Source organism: Poecilia mexicana, unplaced genomic scaffold (assembly GCF_051168715.1).
Source record: "Poecilia mexicana isolate PSO_F unplaced genomic scaffold, ASM5116871v1 scaffold_5, whole genome shotgun sequence".
NCBI lineage: Eukaryota > Metazoa > Chordata > Actinopteri > Cyprinodontiformes > Poeciliidae > Poecilia > Poecilia mexicana.
Genome location: NW_028263374.1, coordinates 17562524 through 17582193, shown reverse-complemented (window position 1 = coordinate 17582193; position 19670 = coordinate 17562524). Strand labels below are relative to the sequence as shown.

General features: G+C 37.0%; 1 protein-coding gene across 1 annotated transcript in view; it reads left to right on the top strand.

The window, feature by feature from the left end:
• Positions 1 to 2660: 2660 nt before the first annotated feature.
• kcnb1 (potassium voltage-gated channel, Shab-related subfamily, member 1) overlaps positions 2661 to 19670 on the top strand; it is a 40084-nt gene continuing 23074 nt past the window's right edge. The window contains 1 exon segment of the mRNA XM_088005671.1: positions 2661 to 3248. Coding sequence (XP_087861797.1) covers positions 2676 to 3248 — 573 coding nt within the window. The 5' untranslated portion in view covers positions 2661 to 2675.

The window sequence follows — 19670 nt, the reverse complement described above, 5'->3', positions numbered from 1 at the left end:
TGTTGACCCCAAGAATGCCAAATGGGTTTATTATCTATAGAAGGCAATTATTTAAAAAGTAAAATCAGGTTGGTTTGAAAACGTTTTTTAAATTTAAAATTTAAAATTTTGATCTGGATGATCTGGAACACAAAAATAAATAAATAAATAAATAAATAAATAAATAAATAAATAAATAAATAAATAAAACAGCAAAGCAGAAAAAAAAAAAACCCTGGAAAAATACTCATTGGAGTCTCACAGCCTTGAAGCCCAGAGCAGTGTGTTTACAGTGATTGAGGACTCGGTGCAGGAAGAGTTAAACAGATGTGGAGGGGAGTTCGGAGCTGCCATGAATCCACCTTCACAGAGATGCGGCGCCTCCTCGCACAGCTGACTGGGAACACAGGTAGTCCGTCCGAAGGGGGCTGTCTGTCGGCGTACTTGTTGATATCCGGGCGCAAACAGCGCGGTGAGACATGCGGAGCGGGAAGCCGGCGGGTTGGTGGTTCGGGTCGTGCTGAGGATCTGTCCCTGCCATGTCGGAGACAGAGGAGGGGGAGATGGGTTAAACACCGGCAATTGTAAACCAATATCGACGCCTTCTGCATTTTTTTTTTTTTTTTTTTTTTTTTTTGGCATTTTTTTTTCAAACGCCTCTGCTTCATCTTCGTTTATGGCTGCGGATTGATTGATCACAGAGCTGGTACGTGCTGGTTTGATTCAGTGCAGTATGACTACAACCCATCATGGTTGTTTTTTTTTTTTGAAGCTCGTACGCATCTCTGGACTTTGAAACCTGTCAATTGTGATAGCTTTTCAGTGTGTGAGCTCCCTGCATATACCAGCCGCAGCAACATGGAGCATTCAGCTTCGGAAAAAAAAAAAAAAAAAAAAAAAAAGAGAAGACTTTGCACTTTGTTAAATGGTTCCAGTCCAGCTTATTTACATCCTCCATGTAGCTACGCAGAACAGCAGCGTTTGCACAAGAGGGAGTGGTGTTTGTGTAATGTTTACCTGCTTTATTGAAGCCCGGAGTGGAGCAGGAGGGCTAAAATAATTGTTTTTCCTCATGTTTAGCGCAGCCTGTTACAGCATGTTCCCAAGGCGTCCGATATATTCAGCTTCTGTCTTAATTTTAATTTTGAATGTGGTCATTTTTTATTCATTTATTTATTTTTTTTTACTTTGAACTTGACGCAGTTGTCACTCGCTGTCGGGTTTGGGAAGAGTAAAATAAACTTTGCATGACAGTGATTAAAGATCAAATCTATAGGCCTGGTCTGTTGCCGGGCTCTCATAAACACTGTAAACAGTGGCGTGGAGTGGGCTTGCTGGTGCCACGTCTACAGCCACAAAAAAAAAATAAATAAATAAGTAAATAAACTATCAGGGCATGCTAGACTCAGAGAGAAATGCTTCCTGTTGGGTCATCCCTCCTCCTCTCCCTGGGGAAGGTGGCCGCACGCTGGGAGAAAACAGCGCTTCCCCGGTGTTTCAGCACCTCTGGGCTGGACAGCGCTCACTTTGCGCTGTAGCATCCCTGCGTCCCACCCACAGCACTGCATGGGCGTCATTGGAGCAGAGAGCAAAAACTGCAACATGCAAACGAATAAATTAAACCAAGAAATCTCGAGCCACAGTGCATGCATTATATGCATGCAAGATGTTTTATTTTGGTCCTCAAATATTTGTGTGTAATATTCAGGGCAAAGCCATATTACCTTTGCAAACTTAATGCAAATTAAGTTTAATTTCAATATATTTTTTAATACTATGAAAAATTGAGGTTTTTTTTTTTCTTTTTAATCCAAATGCCAAAATTTCCTTTTTTAATCACCAAGCTAGACATTTGACTCTGCAGGCTGGTTTAAGGCATGAGTCATCTCTACAATCCCATGTGTTGACGTGTTTATTACTGCTTCAGAAAAAAAAAGTAAAGTAAAAATTTAGATTTTATATAACATGATATCAGAAAACATAAAAATAAAAATAAAACTTATACCAAATTATTGTAATTTCTCTCTAGTTATTGTAACCTTGGAGTTCAGGGGCTGGTGATTTTTGTCAATATAATTAATCGGGTTTCTTTTTAGTGGCTGGTTGAGATTATGACAACACAAACTAAGCCAGGGCTCTGTTTCTTGCATTGCTAATATGGGTGAGTCATCTCAGTAATTCCCATCTGCTCACAAAAGCCTTTTTAGTTTATTCATGATGGACTGTTTTAAGTTGATTCGAAGTACAGTCTGATCCTGCAGAAGAAAACTTTGGTGAGGAAGCTTAACATGTGAACAACATGCTGTTCATCATCGTCCTTCTCTCTTCTACAGAGTTTTATGTTATAGTCTCATTAAGGATACTATTAATTCTTGAGGTATATTAACTTCATTCTTTCAATTTATAACATATTTATACACTTTATATAATCATTATTTAGAATTCTTAAGGGATTATTTAGCATTTACGTAAGGGATATTTAAAGATTTACCCAGCAATGTTTTAACCCTTTTTTTAACCATGCTACTCTAAAGATTAAATCATTATGCAAATCTGAAATTGTACCCAAATCACTAAAAACTAATAAATACTTTTTGCTTCTACGATTTGTTTTTAGAGACCACAATGAAAGAAAAGAAAATCAACAGTAGTCCGTAGTCCTGGATGTTTGCAAGCTTCCTCAACTCAAAGTCATCATGGAAAAATCCTTGGATCTAAACAAAGCCGGCTCCCGGTCGACATCATCCCTGCCACCTGAGCCAGTGGACATCATCCGCAGCAAGTCGTGCTACCGCCGAGTCCGGCTGAACGTCGGGGGTCTCCCGCACGAGGTGCTGTGGCGAACGTTGGACCGGCTGCCTCGGACTCGTTTGGGGAAACTGAGAGACTGCAACTCCCATGACTCTCTGATGGAGGTGTGTGACGACTACAACCTGGACGAGAACGAATACTTTTTCGACCGACACCCAGGGGCTTTCACGTCCATCCTGAACTTCTACCGCACGGGCAAGCTGCACATGATGGAGGAGATGTGTGCCCTGTCCTTTAGCCAAGAGCTCGATTACTGGGGGATTGATGAGATCTATCTGGAGTCCTGCTGCCAGGCGAGGTACCACCAGAAGAAGGAGCAGATGAACGAAGAGCTGAAGAGAGAGGCTGACAATTTAAAAGACAGAGAGGGAGAGGAATTTGACAACACCTGCTGTGCAGAAAAACGGAAGAAGCTGTGGGATCTGCTGGAAAAGCCGAGCTCATCCGTTGCAGCCAAGGTAATTTTGAACTGAGTGTTCATATGAGCATATGACCGATGTAAGCCTTCTGACATGATTCTAATACAAGCCAACAGACTGACAAACGTGCACAAACAGAAACAAGAGAAGTAAGTTAGTCCAGTTTGGATTCTGGGATTATTTTCAATGTTTTTACTGGCTCTACTGTTCCCCTTGAAAGCTTAAGTTTGTATTACTCTATAAACTAATGACAGTTGTAGTAGTTGTAAAGTAGTCTGCAGGTTGGAAGACAAGAAAGTAAATAAGAAAACCTTAGAAACTGGATGCTAAGTAATAAAATTGAATTCAATGGGTAATTTAAACAAGCAAATATTTGGGTGTGAATATACAACTATTTGTATAAAAATCATATGTTTCATGTTATTTGGAAATTATTGTTAAAAAGTAAGTTCAAACTGTTATTTTTAATCCAACAGCATTTCAATAAATTAGGATTCCATCGAAAAGGTAATATATTTCTGTTAGCTAATTCAAAAACTTAAACTCATGTAGAGAGTCAGGTGATCATTAATCAAGACAATTTCGAAAAGCTGTGGAGAAAAACAAAACAGAGAGACTGAGGGAAGGCAGACAACTAACTACAAACCAGGGGTGAAAGACGCTGATCTAAGAGAAATAAATCAAAAAAGCACAAAGAACAAAACACTAGAAATTAACTAAAAAATGAACACAAGGAATTAATGTTTTTTTTTATGTGTGGTATAACCCTGACAGCATTAATAAACAACCGAATGTGACAAGTCTGTATAATAAAATTAAATTGACCGAATTACTAAACTAAATTTACTTTTCACAAAATTCTAATTTGCTGAAATGCACCTGAATATAAGAGAAAAAGGGTTCATACAAGCAGCATAGCAGAGCAGAAATAAAACCAATTTGTCTACTTTTCCACACTTACTTGCATTCACATTTAGTTTTTGGATGGGTGTCTTCATCCCACTGATCTCTGGATATTCATCAGCAGACTCGCTGCAACATTTTGGCATTGCCCTCAGACTCACTAGACAGTCTGCAAAGAGAGTCTCAGATTGCTTACTCAGTAACGAAGACTGTTTGCCTCAACCCTTCATTTAACATGAGTATTACATGCAGCTTTTCTACACTTAGTGAGATACAATGCTTAAGAACAGATGGAAAAAACTCAGCTTTAGTTCTTAATCATTTAACTTTTGAAGGATTATATGTTTGATATTTGACCGTGTATATATTTCTGTGCATGTAAAAAAAAAAAAAAAAAATCAGCCTGCAGCCATCCTGTTTTTTTTAAAGTGTGGGAATGAAAGGATGTAATTTCCAGTTCAATCCTCCTGTGAAGAAGGTAAATCAAATGGAGTAACTTTCAATATGGTGTTTACCGATATCACTGTGTTAAATTGCCACGTTACAGTTATTTGCAGTTGTATGTGATTTTATTTTTATTTTTTTTTCACTAAGTCGAACTAAGCTTCGCTGCTTTCAGAGACACATCCTCCCTACCTTTAAAAACACACTCTTATATTGCCTTATATTTGATGTTGTGAGTTCTGTTGCGTGCTCTGAATCTATAACGCTCGTCTTGGAAATGTCTGACCTGAAATTGGATTGTAACGCAACATAAACGTGGTGCTACAAAGGCATCAGCGGTGTGGTCCACTCTTAAACTTGTTTAATGAAGCCAGGTGTTAAAACACTGCAAAGAGTCATTCAGTAAAATCCCTCCGTTCCGAATAACTGTGTTTTATGTGGCTGTGCACTGCTAGAAGTTTAAAGCTACTCAAATAACGAGGGGAAGATAGGTGGCTGCTGTTCTGTGCTGAGCAAAAAAGAGTTTTGTTTTTCTGAATGTGCTGTTTGATTGTTGCTTTCTAATTAGGAGAGTGGGAATATACGTTTACTTAGTGTTGCATGGATGGATGATTAGTATGGAAAACTGTGATTTTTCTTTTCATTTTAAATGTTCTTTTTTCTATACTTATGCAGATTTAGAAGATGCTTAAATCAAATTCCTAACTTATGATTGGTGATTCTTTTTTTTCTTCATCTGCAAAACATGTCACTCGCTTACAGTGAGGAGGTAGAAATGTTGTTTCCCAGCAGAAAACAACATGTTTTGTACAGATACTCAATATGTACACTTTTAAGAACTTTTTAATCAGCAGGTAATTAGCAGATATTAGGTATAAAAAGACCAAAATAAATCATGTATGAGGTTTTAAGTATGACATATGCTGTACAGCTCAAATGCAGAAGAAGCAAATTTGTTAAAGGAAAGAGTGTAAATATAAAAAGCTGCAACAGCCTTGTTGCATAAGTGTGCACACCCTTTTTATTTTTTGAAGCACTCTCTGATTTGATTTCAGTCTTCTTGAAGTCACAACTACAATCAATCACAGACAATCTCATGAACCAGGAGTGAATTTCAGCCGCCTATTCCTGCTGACTAATCCGGAGAATGCAAAGGAGCTGGGGAAGAACCTGAGCAGGGAAAACTAAGGCAAGGAGAACTAAACAAGGCACAAGATAATGAAACTAAACCAGGAATTAAAGATTGAAATTAGATACAAAAAGAGCAAAACACAAGAAAGAACAAAGAAACACAAGACAAAAAATTACAGAGTATTAGTGTAATAATCCATACACAGAACCAAGAGAGAATAAAAATCAGACACTGACTATGACATAACATGAAGCAACATTGTTTTCAAAAGAAGCATCCAGGGCTGACTAAAATCTCCCAAAGTTTTGTTGAAGAATACTACCAAACTTAAAATTTTAACCAAAAATCACCACAGACAAAGTGAATTTTAGTGATAATTTTTTTTTCATACTTTTACACCAATAAATTAGTTTGCTTTCAATTTAACTGACTGAATCTGTGTCACATTGAAAGTAGGAAAAGTCTTGAATTAATTTATTTTACATAACAAAACATTACATTTTGAAGGGAGTTAATAAATGTTTTTACTCACTGTACATTCACTAGTAGTTCAATATAACTAAAGGAAGGGAGGTAAAGACACATGACTTACAGTAGGTTAGTTGTTCTGAATGACCTGTTGTTATTGTTAATGTTATTGTTATTGCTATCATTGTCTACAAGCATATTTTAATGTTCTCTCGGCGTAAAAGGAATCCTGGATAATTTATAATGTATAACCAGAAATGTTCACTCTCTGTTATCATTATTGAAGAACTTATCTCGACTGTGTGGATGTGCAGCTATTAGCCATCTTAATTACCATCTCATCAAAACATAATATGAAAATCATTGTCTGTATCTCCAGTAATGGATATATCAAATCTACATCAGCCTGCTTTTATAAAATTAATCTCAATTTATCTCTTCCATGCTCCAGAACTGCTGTGCACATTGAAACAGAGCTGAAAATGGACACGTGTATTCTTTTTTTTAATGCAAATAATGTCAGTACTTGTGCGGAAATGTGACAATAACCAGAAATAGAATAAGGCGCTCATGTGACAAGCATACTTTTTATTTATGAAACACAGTGTACCTTATATTTTCTAATGTACAGGAGAGGCAGGAAAGAAACAAAGGTTAGTTGGTAGTTGCAGAGTTTAGCTCATGATTCATTCAGTTATTATGAGATAAGCAGTCAGATCATGTTGCTCAAGCACTTTCTAAGTGATACATTTAAAACACTGAGCAGCTGCTTCAAGTTGAAGCACATGTGGCCGTGTTTTGATATGAAGCAGAGTTCGGTTGAATGAGTCTCTGTAGTTTTTTTCCGGTCATTGGTAAAATTACATCTGATTCCTCATATCGGCTGTGCTCAACCTTAGTCAAAAAACGATTGGTTCTGCCCTCGGCTGGCCGTTCAAGACAAGCCTGCAACTGTAACCTTTGTGTCATGACAAAAAACCTTTGATCATGTCTTCAAGGTCTGATATTTATGAGAAATCAAAGAGCGAATTGTTTCCAGCACCTTTCCCCCCCCCTCCAGGGTAAATGCTGTGCATCATTTTTGCTCTACAGCTTGTACTGCATGGGAAATGAAAATTAAACAATTTGCAAATTGTACTGACTAGTAAGGATTCAGGAGGACTGCCTGCTCTTTGTTGCAAACAAACTCAGAGAAGTGCATGTCTGTGAGGGGAAGGCCTTCTTCTGAGGAATCAAAGAAATGCAAAATCAATGTTTATCGTGTTACACTGATGCTGTAGTCTAAAAAAAGGAAGTGATCATCTCGAGTCCAACATCCATTGCCGTATTAGCTCTCATGTTCTCATACCTTGAGTTTAACAGAAATATCGGTGATAAAGCACTTTGTAGTGCTGAAGTAAAATGAGCATGGATCTTCCATCTGCACAATAATGCAGGTTTCTTCTGTAGAGTGTTTCCTACAAGTCCTAATCATGTTTTCTGGACACTGATGAATGTTGTCAGTCTCTGTTCATATTAGGCCACTAAGTCATATTGGTATTTATAACAGAGCCCCCAGATAAACATCTCTAAAATCCTTCAAAATGCAGAAGAATAATCGTGCTAAATATTATACAAAAAATATTTTACTTGAGAACATTTAGTTTGAACAGCAGAAGAAATCCAACTTTAGTCGTCTAAGGAAATCACAGAAAGCACACATATTGGTATCTGTCTCTTTAAAATGAGACAAATGCCATTTTATTTGTCTCATTTTAAGACAAATAGATCTGGTCAACCTAAGTTGACCAGATTTCTAAAAATGACTAATTAGAAGGTTGTAATGGTGCATACTGAAAATCTTCAGTACAGCCCTGTTGGTTTTGTATCCACAGGTGTACTAAACAAATACTCTTTTATACCTAAGCACATGCAGTTTATGTGCATAACGAAGTGTGCAATGCAACAGTATGTAGCCCAACTTTAAAAAAGTTACACCAAAACTAAAGAGAGAAGACTCCCAGTTGTTACCACTGCAATATTAAATTAAACTATAGAGTCAGCAACAACATAGGTAGCTCAGCAATTAAATTAATTTTTCATTTGAAACAACTTTAAGCTGAATCACTGGTACTGGACAAAAATAAGCTAACTTCCAAATGGCTACCTGTAGCATCCAAACAACCCAGAGTCCATAGATGCTGTAAAATGTTGTATAAATCTCTATATGCACATGTGCAGTCAGGTACCGCTGGGAAACTAGGTTGTCTAGTGATTTAAAAATGTTTGTTCTCTAAGATAAGCAATGGTGTGATTCAAAATTTGTTAAATATTGTTTAACCGTTTCAAGTGGTCATACTGTTCTATGATCTTTGTTGTCTATGCTGGCTTTACCTACTTTATACTCTAGTAATTAATCCAACCACAGCTGTACTAGGTTCTATAGCTTATGTTGTTTTTAAGTTTTAGAGCATAATGAAAAGTTTAAAAGCTTTGTGTAGTATATTTTTCTTGATTGAAGCGCGGTTCTGAAAACATACAGTCAGCACCTTTAACACCCAAATATTACATCCCCAGTAATTAGGAATTAATTATTTTCCATTTCAAGATGTCACAAATGATAAAATGATACATAAGCTAATTTCTCTTGAAAGTGGGAAAGACATGTCAACTAAGAAAGGTTTGTTGGTCAGGAAATGACAAGAAGCTAGATGCTCATTGCTCCTACAGTCAAGAAAATAATTATAAAGCTCGGGGAAGCTGAATTAGGAGTCGATGAGAACAAATATGTATCTTGCTTCCACTCACAACGAACAGAATGATAATGGAGATAATTCAAAACATTCAAAACTCATTGACAAATGCCAGAACAAAGCCTTTTAATAAACATTTAGTAAACATGTGGAGTTTACTGTTTTCACATGAACTGAACCATGCACTTTGGACTAACAGTGAGCGTTCTGGCTGCAAACAAAGCAGTTGGTTTGGGGTATAACAAAGGATGAAATTAAACACACCTCAGTTTAGTGCTGTGGAGAATCTATGATGCTGTGGGAGAGTTTCTCTTCAAAGGACTTCAGCAAGTGTTTTTTTACCACAACATTTCCCATGGAAATCTGGGATATGTGAAAACTAGAAATGAGTCATCACTTTTTGTCTCAGCAAGATATTGATTCTCAAAGCTGAAGCAAAACAAACTTTTTCCATGGCCAACCCAGACCCCAGATGTAAATCCTGCAGAAAGTCAGCGGGTTGAGGTAAAGAGGACGCAAGAAAAGAGAGAACCCACAAATCTGGGAGAGCTGTAGATATTTTTGAAAGAGGAATGGTCAACGATACTTGCTATAGACCCCCAACCTTGTTAAATATTTTAAGAGAAGACTAAGTGCTATCCTAAGACCAAATTGTTGATGTAGAAAGTATCATCACCAATAGTAACAATAATTGTAAAACAATTATTTCTTGACATGGAATGTTTTTCTGGTTCTAATTGGTGATGTTTTTCAGTTTAAGATGCCTCTGAAATAAAAGAACAGTTTATTTTTGCACATCTTTACCAGGGGTGCCAAGAACTGAGGCAAAAAGTATGATTCACATCCTGACTTGGCTTTGGGTTGAAGTGATGGCGCTCTACAGTTTAGGATTTCCTCCTGCATAAACAGAGCAACCTCCATCAAATAAGAGGCTGAGTTTATCAGTTCCTAATTAGCTTAAAGGGGCAACATGAAACCACAGACCACGGTACTAAAAGCATTGCTAGGGCCTGATGTATTGTCTTAGGTATTTTTAATAGGCAACTGTGGGCTTGTTGAGTGGTCCAGCTGCAACCACAGACTCAGTGTTAGCTCATCAATTATCCTGGTCCAAAGATGGGAACGCAGCAGCCCATAAACAGATGGCGGATGGAAGAGATGTGCACAAACGGTCACCAAGCAACAAAAGTAAAGTTTTATCTTCACTGAAGTAGTGGCTATTGAACTACTTATGTTTCCATCTCCCTCTCTCTCTTTCTGTGAAATTACACTTCTGTTATGTTCCTGTACTTTAATGACTAACAACAGGAAGGTGAGTAGAAGCTTTGATATTTGTCAAGATCTTTGGGGACATTGCTGCCATTTTCGCCCGGCTCTGTGTTCCGCTTCCCTCGCTGGATCATGTCTTTCCTTCCCTTCTTCCTTCTCCAGGCTCCTCTGCCATACCTCTGACTAAATGTCAGGGAAATGTCACATTAATTATTCTCCAGGAGACTCTGGACCCAATTTGAAGTCCCCCCCACCACCCTCTCTGTTTATATTCTTTGTAAGCTGCCTTGGTTCAAATCAGATTTGAGTCCCCATAAAATAAGATTGTCTCTGACCGCTGGCACAGCCCCGGCGAAGAGCCACCAGGAGGTCCTTTCCACTAAAGCTTGTTTGTGTGCAATGTCAGTTCAGCTATCATTGTTTACTTTTATTAATGACAAACAGAATGTAAACAAAACTTAATGTGTTTTGTTACTGACCATACTCTATATAAATCTGTGCAGAGCATTCCTTGTCAATTGCAGCTCTACTAGCTCTACAAATCTAGAGACTGAAATTGTTTCCTGTTCTTTATAATGTAGCTCAATGTCAGACTGGATGTCGAGCAGCATTTTTGGATTTAGTGTCTGGACTTGGACTGGACCATATGAATGTTCTTTGATTTAAGCCGTCCCATTGTTGCTCTGGCTGTCAGTTTTGGATTGTTAGGCGGTAACATCAACTCAAATCTTTGCAAACTCCAAAGTGTTCTGACTGGATTGTCCTGTGTTAAGATCAGTCCATCTTCCCATCAACTCTGACCAGCATCCCTGTTCCTGTAACCAATAATTATCAATATCGACTAATTGATAATTAGTCTTATGTTGTGATATGTTTTTCAGCTATATCCTCCAGCCCTATGATTCTGTTTACTTGGGGCAATAGTCACTAAGTAGGTTAGTTCTGAGTGATTTCATTAGATTTTATTTAGTGGTAACTGCAGTTAAATTTAATATGTTTTATGAAACCATATATCATTTCCTTCCACTTTTCTATTACATAATACTTTGTGTTAGTGTGTCGTATGCAAAAAAAAAGTACTCAGTGTGAAATTAGTTTACCAACCAAAGCCAAACCTGAACATTGAATATTGCTGCCATGTTTGTCTTCACCACATCCAAAAAGAGTAAAACCCATTCCTTATTCTTTTCAGTGGCTAATGTGCCTCAGAAGGAAGGCAACAAATTCCAATTATGCTCCTCTCATGTCACACTGAAGATGACATATAAATGTGGTTTGGCCATATTCATAAATCAGACTGCAGTGTAATCCCTGACACAAAGCCACCAGACGAGAATTTATCACTGTTTCTGACAGCTGCGTAGTCACCTCAGGTCAGATGATGTATGATTGTAAGCCATAAAAAAAAAAGAAAAAATAAAAAAAAAAAGACAAGAACGCAAAGTTGGAATACTCTTTATTCTGTGTATGCTTTAAAGGCTGATTGTTTAGCACAAGTCAGATCAGATACAACATACTTTATTGCGTTTGTGTGCATTCAGACAGTTCGTTTTTTTTATCTGAAACAAAAAATTAAACGAACAAAACAAAAAAAACAAAAAACTGTCTGAATATACAAGAACCAGTTGTATAACCACATACTGAAAAATGCATTTTACAAAATCACAAGCAGCTCCTGCATTGGCACCCATAAAAATTCCTATAGACTCATTGCCAATTTAAAAAAATATTAATAATTTGTATTTTTTTAAGCTAGTCAGAGTACAGTCCTTCTAATTAACAAAACATAGTTTTCTGTTTCTTTTTGTGTATGAACATGAGATGACGCACAAGTCCATTTCTTTTAGCCTCTATTCAAAATTGGAAAGACAATAGAGCATTCAGGAACTAGTTACAAGGAAACGCCTACTCACCTAAACTTGCCCATCTACACTAAAAACACTAATTATCTTTTTTGTCCATTCGTTCTTCCTGGCATTTCAACATTGGGTCCCGGTTGAGGGAGAATCTCCAACATTTTGTTTTAGCCTCAGATGGGAAGAAATAAAATGGACATATAACTGGCAATGAGTCCTTTACATCACTGTGGAGTAATTTTCTCCCACTTTTCTTTGAAGAATGTTTGGAGAATATATCATAACTTGACAGACCACAGTTGTCTGAAGTAAGTTAGGTGACAAGATAAATCAAGATAAGCCATTTAATGTTCAGTGACATCTGCTGATCAGTACCATTCACAACTGAAAAACTGAAATGGCATGAAGCACATTCAAAATATATAATTTTCTCAAAAAGCATACCGTTAAATATTTAGTGATTTGTCAAAATGGCTGCTCTCCAACTTGGAGGACATGGTGCTCAAGTTTCTGCTTTGAAGCAGCTCCTGTTTGACTGTGAATACAACTAGTTAATTATCTATTGATGAAGCTGCAGCAGCAGGAAGTTGTTTTTTTTTGGTGACATTTGTGCAAGTTTGAAACTTTCAAAGACCCCAGAGAAGAAGAGAATTTTGGTCAGTGTCAGATATTGCACACAGGAAGTTGTTCGGTGACCAGGCAATACACATTTCAAGTACTGAAGGGCTGAGTGCCCTGTTGTTTGGGTTATTGTCGGTTGCTCTGTGCCTGTCACACCCTCCCCTTGTCAGCAGCTTTGCCCTGAATAAAAGCCCAGAAGTCAAAATCCCAAGCAGAAGTAATAAAGCTCTACAGTGGCCTTTGAATATGGAGGTTGAAATAGGCTGAAAAACACAATTTTGTTCAAGTTTGGGGTTTAGAAATAATGCTCAACACGATGATTTATCAATGTGAAAAAGACAAGGGAATACTATTAACTTTACAAGTTTTCAACAATTTTTTCTTTTCTTAGCAGCTAGATGTAGATTGTAGATCAGTGTTTCTCAACCCTGGTCCTCACCGCCCCCCTGCTCTGCATGTTTTAGATGTGCCTCTATTCCAGAACAGCTGATCCAAATGATTGCATGACCATCAAGTACTGCAGAAGCCTGTTAATCACCCATGGATACAATTCAGGTGTGTGGCAGAAGGGAAATACCGAAAACATGCAGTACAGGGGGCCGGTGAGGACCAGGGTTGAGAAACACTCTTGTAGATAGTAGTTTTTAATGATTATTACAAACCCTTCAGTTCTTGGTCATCATCTTTTGTTTGTCTTATTTAGAGCATTGTACACAACACACACTATTGACAGAAGACCAAGGAATGATTGCTTTTAGTCAGGTGAAATGTGGAGATCACAGCCATATCGGTATGGAAATCTTAGCAAAACTAACATCCTAACACCCCACAAAGAAATAGTTTTTATAAGAAAACATTAATTAAAAGCAATTTCCAATGATTGGATTTTTTTTTAATCCCCAGGTTGATGTTGGCAAATAGATTTAATAAATAAATAAAATGCTTGTTTTTCTACGATGCAAACAACAGTAGAGCATACTTTTGTTTGTTCCACCTCTATCTCAATTTTTTGTGTTTATTTTCAACTTCAAGCATAATCTGAAAACGTTCCTAAATAGTCATCACAGAAAACCTAAACTGCAATTGTTGTGGGAGAATCCAACCCCATATCTATTTTAGTTCAGTTAAAATTATAGAATCATTTTGGATTTGGCACCCAGGCTCTAATCTCATCACACCACGTCCAGGTTTTTCCAACATGTCCTCCTCCTGAAGACTTCTTCCAGTAAGTGTAGAAGTGAGGATGTGCTCTCTGACATCTGGGATGACAGAGGGGTTGAAAGCAGCAAACAGCAGGCAGCAGCAGCAGCAGCAGCAGTGAAGTATGGCATACAGCTTGAGGTGAGACGTTTGCAGCTTAAACAGATAGCCCACATTGGTGAGGCAGCTTTGAGTGGCTGTATTGCCAAAAGTATTCAGTCACTTAATGTCTCTTAATATAAAGGTGTTGTGGTTTTGACCCAGCCTTTGCAGCAACATTTTCAACTACAGTAATTAGAAGTGTGCTTGCAGGAGGTTTTGACTGGTAGTCCAGGAGAATATTTTTGAGGTCAGACACTGACCAGAATAATACTAAAAAGCAAATAACCCAAAAGATAAATTCAACAAACACTGTACATACATTGATTCTGTAGAGAATAGCATTTTTTCTTGGTATGACTGTTGCCACATAATCTCTTATATTTAATCTTTGTTGAATATGAAAATATAGAGAAGTGGATCTTTAATGTAGGTTTGTCATTACTTTCTGGCTACTGTACTTAGAATAGCATGAATATGACAGAATGGGTCTAATGCTGAAAAGATGAGGTAAAAATGTCTGAGTAAATTTATAGTTGACAATAGCTGAAAGAATAGCAGCTTCTGTACCAGATTTTGTCAATTTTCTTTTGACTTACTTCTTTCTTGCTTAATTTGAGATAAAAGTTTAAAAAACAAAGTGACTGTGCGCCACCTTTTGGTGGCGAATGTGTCTACATGATGTGTGTTGAGTATGCTGCCCATAAGTTAAGTCCATGTCTATATAATGTCTAAACTGGTCACATTTGTTAATGATGGACAGCTTTTAGGGATATGTAGCAGGTCTTCAACTAAAGTGCTGCATATTTTATGTTCATACACTGTTAATGTGTTTAAGTCTGATGCCATAGTTGATGAGTTTTTCCATAAGTCTTCTTATGCATTTTGTAACAGATGTGCAAAAGCTGTTAGTGTCCACCAGGAAACCGAATAGCAACAAACCAAAATAAGAATAGTTGTAAAACCAACCAAAGTAAAATAAAATTTGAACCACCATTTTCTACAACGAACAACAATAAATTGTGCTTTTCCACCAACAAACCAGAAGATAACTGACTTTATGCCTGAATGCATGTAGTCTTTACATCAGATCCGATTATAGTAATTTGAATATCTAGCTAATGTACTGAGATAGCAAATCTATAATTTTTTACACTTAGCTCATTTTTGAGATGCTTAAATTTATCATAGATGGGGCATAAGGTTTATAGATGTTGTCTTAGAAATCATTTAACTGTGTGAAGTGTTTTAACAGTACTTAAATGCAGTTGTAATACGAGCTGTCTGAATTTGCTAAGTGGGAAGAGGCTTTAATATTCATCTCAACCTGAAAGCTTGAATGTTTGATTGCTTTGAAACAGAAGTTCTAACAGGAAAAGACAGAGCCTTGCAAAAGCATCCGCATGCTTGAGATTTGTAATATTTTGCCTTTTTTTTTTTCTTGCCACTCTTCAATAAAGACCAGACTTGTAAATTGCATGACTAGCATATGTACAGCAAATAGATACTCTCACCATTATTCAATCTATTTCGCAATTATGCTTCACTGCATGTTGATCTATTCTAAATCATCCCAATAAAAGACTTTGAAGTTTCATGGTTGCAAGGTGAGAAAGCATGAAAAATATGAAAGTATATAAATACTATATTGCTTCCTAATTTTTATCACTGTGAATTAATTATCAACGTTACAGTAAAAATTACAATACAATTTGCACAAGGCAATGAATCTAAAGCACTATTTGTTTTGGTATTTTTGAACATATGCACCTTCAGTGACACCCACGTTACAGCTTGGTGAAAACTGAGCTCAGTCCGTTTGGTTCTTTACCATTCTTCATTCTTCCTTCTGATGTAAAGATGAAGGAAGCAGGAGGGGAATCAAGCCAATGTATTGCATTAACTACCTTTTAATCTAGAGCCTTAAATATATTTAAAGCCATTAGTTTAAACACATTTATTAGACATTAATGTAACTCAAATTTAAACACAACAGTGTAGTGTATCGTGTCAAAGAGCAAAGTTTTGAGCCTGAAATGCTGTTCAAAGCTGTAAACTTGAACACTGAAGCTGAAAAGTGTGTATTCTGACACTGTGACCTGTGGAGATTAATTGGCTTTGAAAACCAGCAAGGAGCTGCCGTTTCTGGCACCTCTGCATTGGCTCTGGAGGTGGTCAAGACTCATGGGCTGCTGCTTCAAAGCTCGGCAAGCTCCTTTGTTCATTCAATTTGTAGTCGAGCTGTTATGTGAGCACCGAGCGAAAGACACAAAAGACGTCACTGTCTCCAGGAGGAGTTAGCCCTGGAGGGGAGTGGGGATGACTGTGAAGACAGTAAAGAGAGAGAGAAAAAAAAAACACTGTGATCAGAAGATCTGGAGAGTTTGAGACTGTAAACATGAAAGACAAAAATACTGCATGCAAGATGAATTTAGACATGAAGACTTCAGACTATGAGGAAAATAAAATCTAAGCAATCTCAATTAAATTAGCATGTATGCACCTTTTAGCCTGCAGGAAGAACAGCTAAACTTTATGTACAGTTACTTTATGAGATTGTTGTATTCTGTTAAATTATATTTCCTGGGCCTGCGTCTGTAAGGCTTCAGATAAAACTAACCAGAGATAATTTTACATTAAATGGCCAGAGATGCTTTTTCTTCAACAATAAAGCGATTGTTCAGAAGAAGAAAAAAATAAGCTAAACAAAAACAACTACTGATTTTGTGTAGTGAAAATCCAGGTAATGCTATGCAGGGAGATATAAGATGAGAAAGTATAGAGCTAAAAATAATAGTGACAAACATGATGATTTGTTCTGATTTTTTGACTTTAGTAGTTTCACTTGATGGACTTCTGCACATGTTCACCTGTCCTAAATGTGTATTCTGCTGGCGTTGCCTCAATTATGTGACATACCAGGACAGCAGTCATTCAGATCTTCGCTCTACAAAGTGCACGATGAGAGCGAGTGACTTCATTTGTAGCTTGCTGAAGTTTAACTGGTTTGACTTGATCCAGCTTCAGTTTGTCTTCCTGTTATTGTTGGGACTAGCGGGGGATTGTGTGGTTGTTTAGCAGGTCCAGACAGGATATATAATGTTACTGGAAAAAAAAGAAAAAAGAAATCCTTCCTGGTTGACCTGTTGACCGGTTTCCATTGTAGAATTATTTGTAAATTAAACCCAACTAAAGAACCAACTAAATCTAGATTGCGTTTATTTATTTAAGCAGTTCACTTTGTAGTGTTTGTGATATTAACTTTAACATCTTTATGAGAATTTTTGAAATTAGTTTTAAAATTATTAATCATTAATCAACACAGTTGTATTTCTTCAGACTTTCAAGCCAACATCAACTATGTTAAGTATATTTCTTATTTTTATTTTCCATGCTTTGCCATATTTAAGTCATTGGTTGTTTTCCTGTCATGTCAGATTATTTTTATTCCCTCCTTTTTTATGTTTAGTTCATCACTTTGTGCTATCCTTGCGCTCCATAAATAAAGATTGATTCATCGATTGAACACACTGGTACTGAGATCATTCTAGTGTTTTATTTGCATTAAATTAACGCAGTGACTCAAAATAAAAGAAAATAAAATAATAAAATGAGCAGCCCTGACAATGTTTATGTAGTTGTAGACACATTCAATGTATACACTGTAGGATGACTTTCATTTCATGCTTTTCTCAGCTTCCAACAACTATGAAAAAGCTGAGTCTTTCACTATTTTGTGACAAAAGCCTTTGATGTTAACTGTTGTTGGGTTCATAATTAGCTATCCGAGTCTCTGGTTGCCTTTAGACCAAATGAAATTGACTACACTCATACAAAAGACATTCATCCACAGCTCCTGTGGCAAAAAAGAACAACAAAGCATCTCGTTTACATTTTATTTCTCCCGTTAGAGTAGAAAACAATACAAACTATTTCAATTAGTTCTCAGCTCAGTGCGTCTCTTTAGACAAAGAAAAAGCCATGCTGGGACACAGATGCTCCGGAGGAAGTATGTGCATGGTGAAAATAAAATATTTAACACAGCTGTCTGGCAGAAAAAAAACTCTGATCAGCTTTCCTCTATTTTGATATGAAGACATATGTATTCCCAGCCGGAAGACAGAAGATTTCGGCAGCAAAAGTGTACGAAATATTTTATTGAAGAGATGGCGCTTTCAGCTTGACTGTAGAAGTGAAGTGGAGGTCGAGCTTTGCTGGTAAAATGCCGTCTCACTTTACGATGTAAAAATATGCCCAAGAAGACTGTAAGTGAGTGAGTGAGTGGTTATTATTGCATCTCTGTGTAGGATTTCCAAATCAGAGCCAGCAGTAAAGTGGAGAGCCCATTGGTGCCTGCCATTGCTGAATCATGCATGTCTGTGCAGCCGGGGTTAAACTAGGCAGGGATTCTTCCAAAGTTCTCTGACAAAAGCTTTGCCGTTGTGGTACTAGGCTACATTTAACTTTCTTCCTTCAACAGTATGTATATTTTATTAGTTTGGCCAGGCTTAAAATAATTCTGAACTGCACTTTTCTGATGCAAATGATACCACCTACTCAGAGTCTTCAAAGAGCTGACTTTACTTGCTGCATCCTGGTGGTTGAGTTCTGTGTCTGTTCAATTAATCAATTAATTTGGCTACCAAATACCTCATGTCTAGCAATTCCGATGCAGGGTTGTTTTTTTTTTCTTATTTTTTGGTAACACCAATAAATCATTACTGTTTAAACTTTACCTTTAATAACATAAAGTTACCAAATTTTTAAAGTGCAATCAGTAATACTTTTATAACAAATTTATATCAGTAATGATTTCTTGGTTAATGTCAAGTTGTCATGACAAAGACATTTTGAATAATGTCAACTTTATATTAAAAGTGTCATGATTTACCGAATGACGCTTTATGACAACAGTCATAAATATTCATGAAGGCTTATTCATGTTCATGACAGGTGTTTATGAAAGTGTCATGACAGTCTTATTCACCCCCTCTTCAAATAAAGTGTTACCTTATTTTTGTCTGAAAAGTTGCTAGATATTGCAACACAGTCTCTAAGTTGGCAATAGTGGGGTGACTATTGATAATTAGCCTTGTGGTGACCCGGTGGGGGTCTGTCAGTCAGCCCTCTTTCACAGCACAGAGCAAAATGGGACAACAGCTGCGTTTTCAACTCATGTGTGCAATTCTTATTAGAAAAAAAACACATCTAATGGAATGGTGTTTCCATTAAATATGGAATGGAATTAAAATCACTTGAATAAGCATTTAAGTCAGAAAGAATCATGGCAGCGATTGCTGTAAATGGTTACATGAAATATAAATATCATAATTCAGTCACGGCACTAGCGCTCATTATTTAGGCAGTGGAGCGACAAGCCCCGCCTACTTGGGGGTTGCAGCATTTTGGTGAAATTGTAGTTAATGATGAGTGGATTCAACATGTTTGAATGACATACAACTTTTAGTGAAATAAGCAATGCTATGAGAGTTCTGGTGGAGGCAGCTGCACATTGTCTGAAAAACAAAACAAAGCAAAGCAAAAAAAACATCATCCTCCTACAACTTCCTGCCATCCCATTTGTCCTTTTCACCAGTGGTTACATCCAGCTTTTGACCACATGACTCGTGTGACTTAAAAAAAAAAAAGTTTTTCGATAAAGCTGAAATACATGGCTAACTTGTTACAACTATTCAGTTAGTACAGGCAAATTCACAAATACAACTTCAAGATTTTA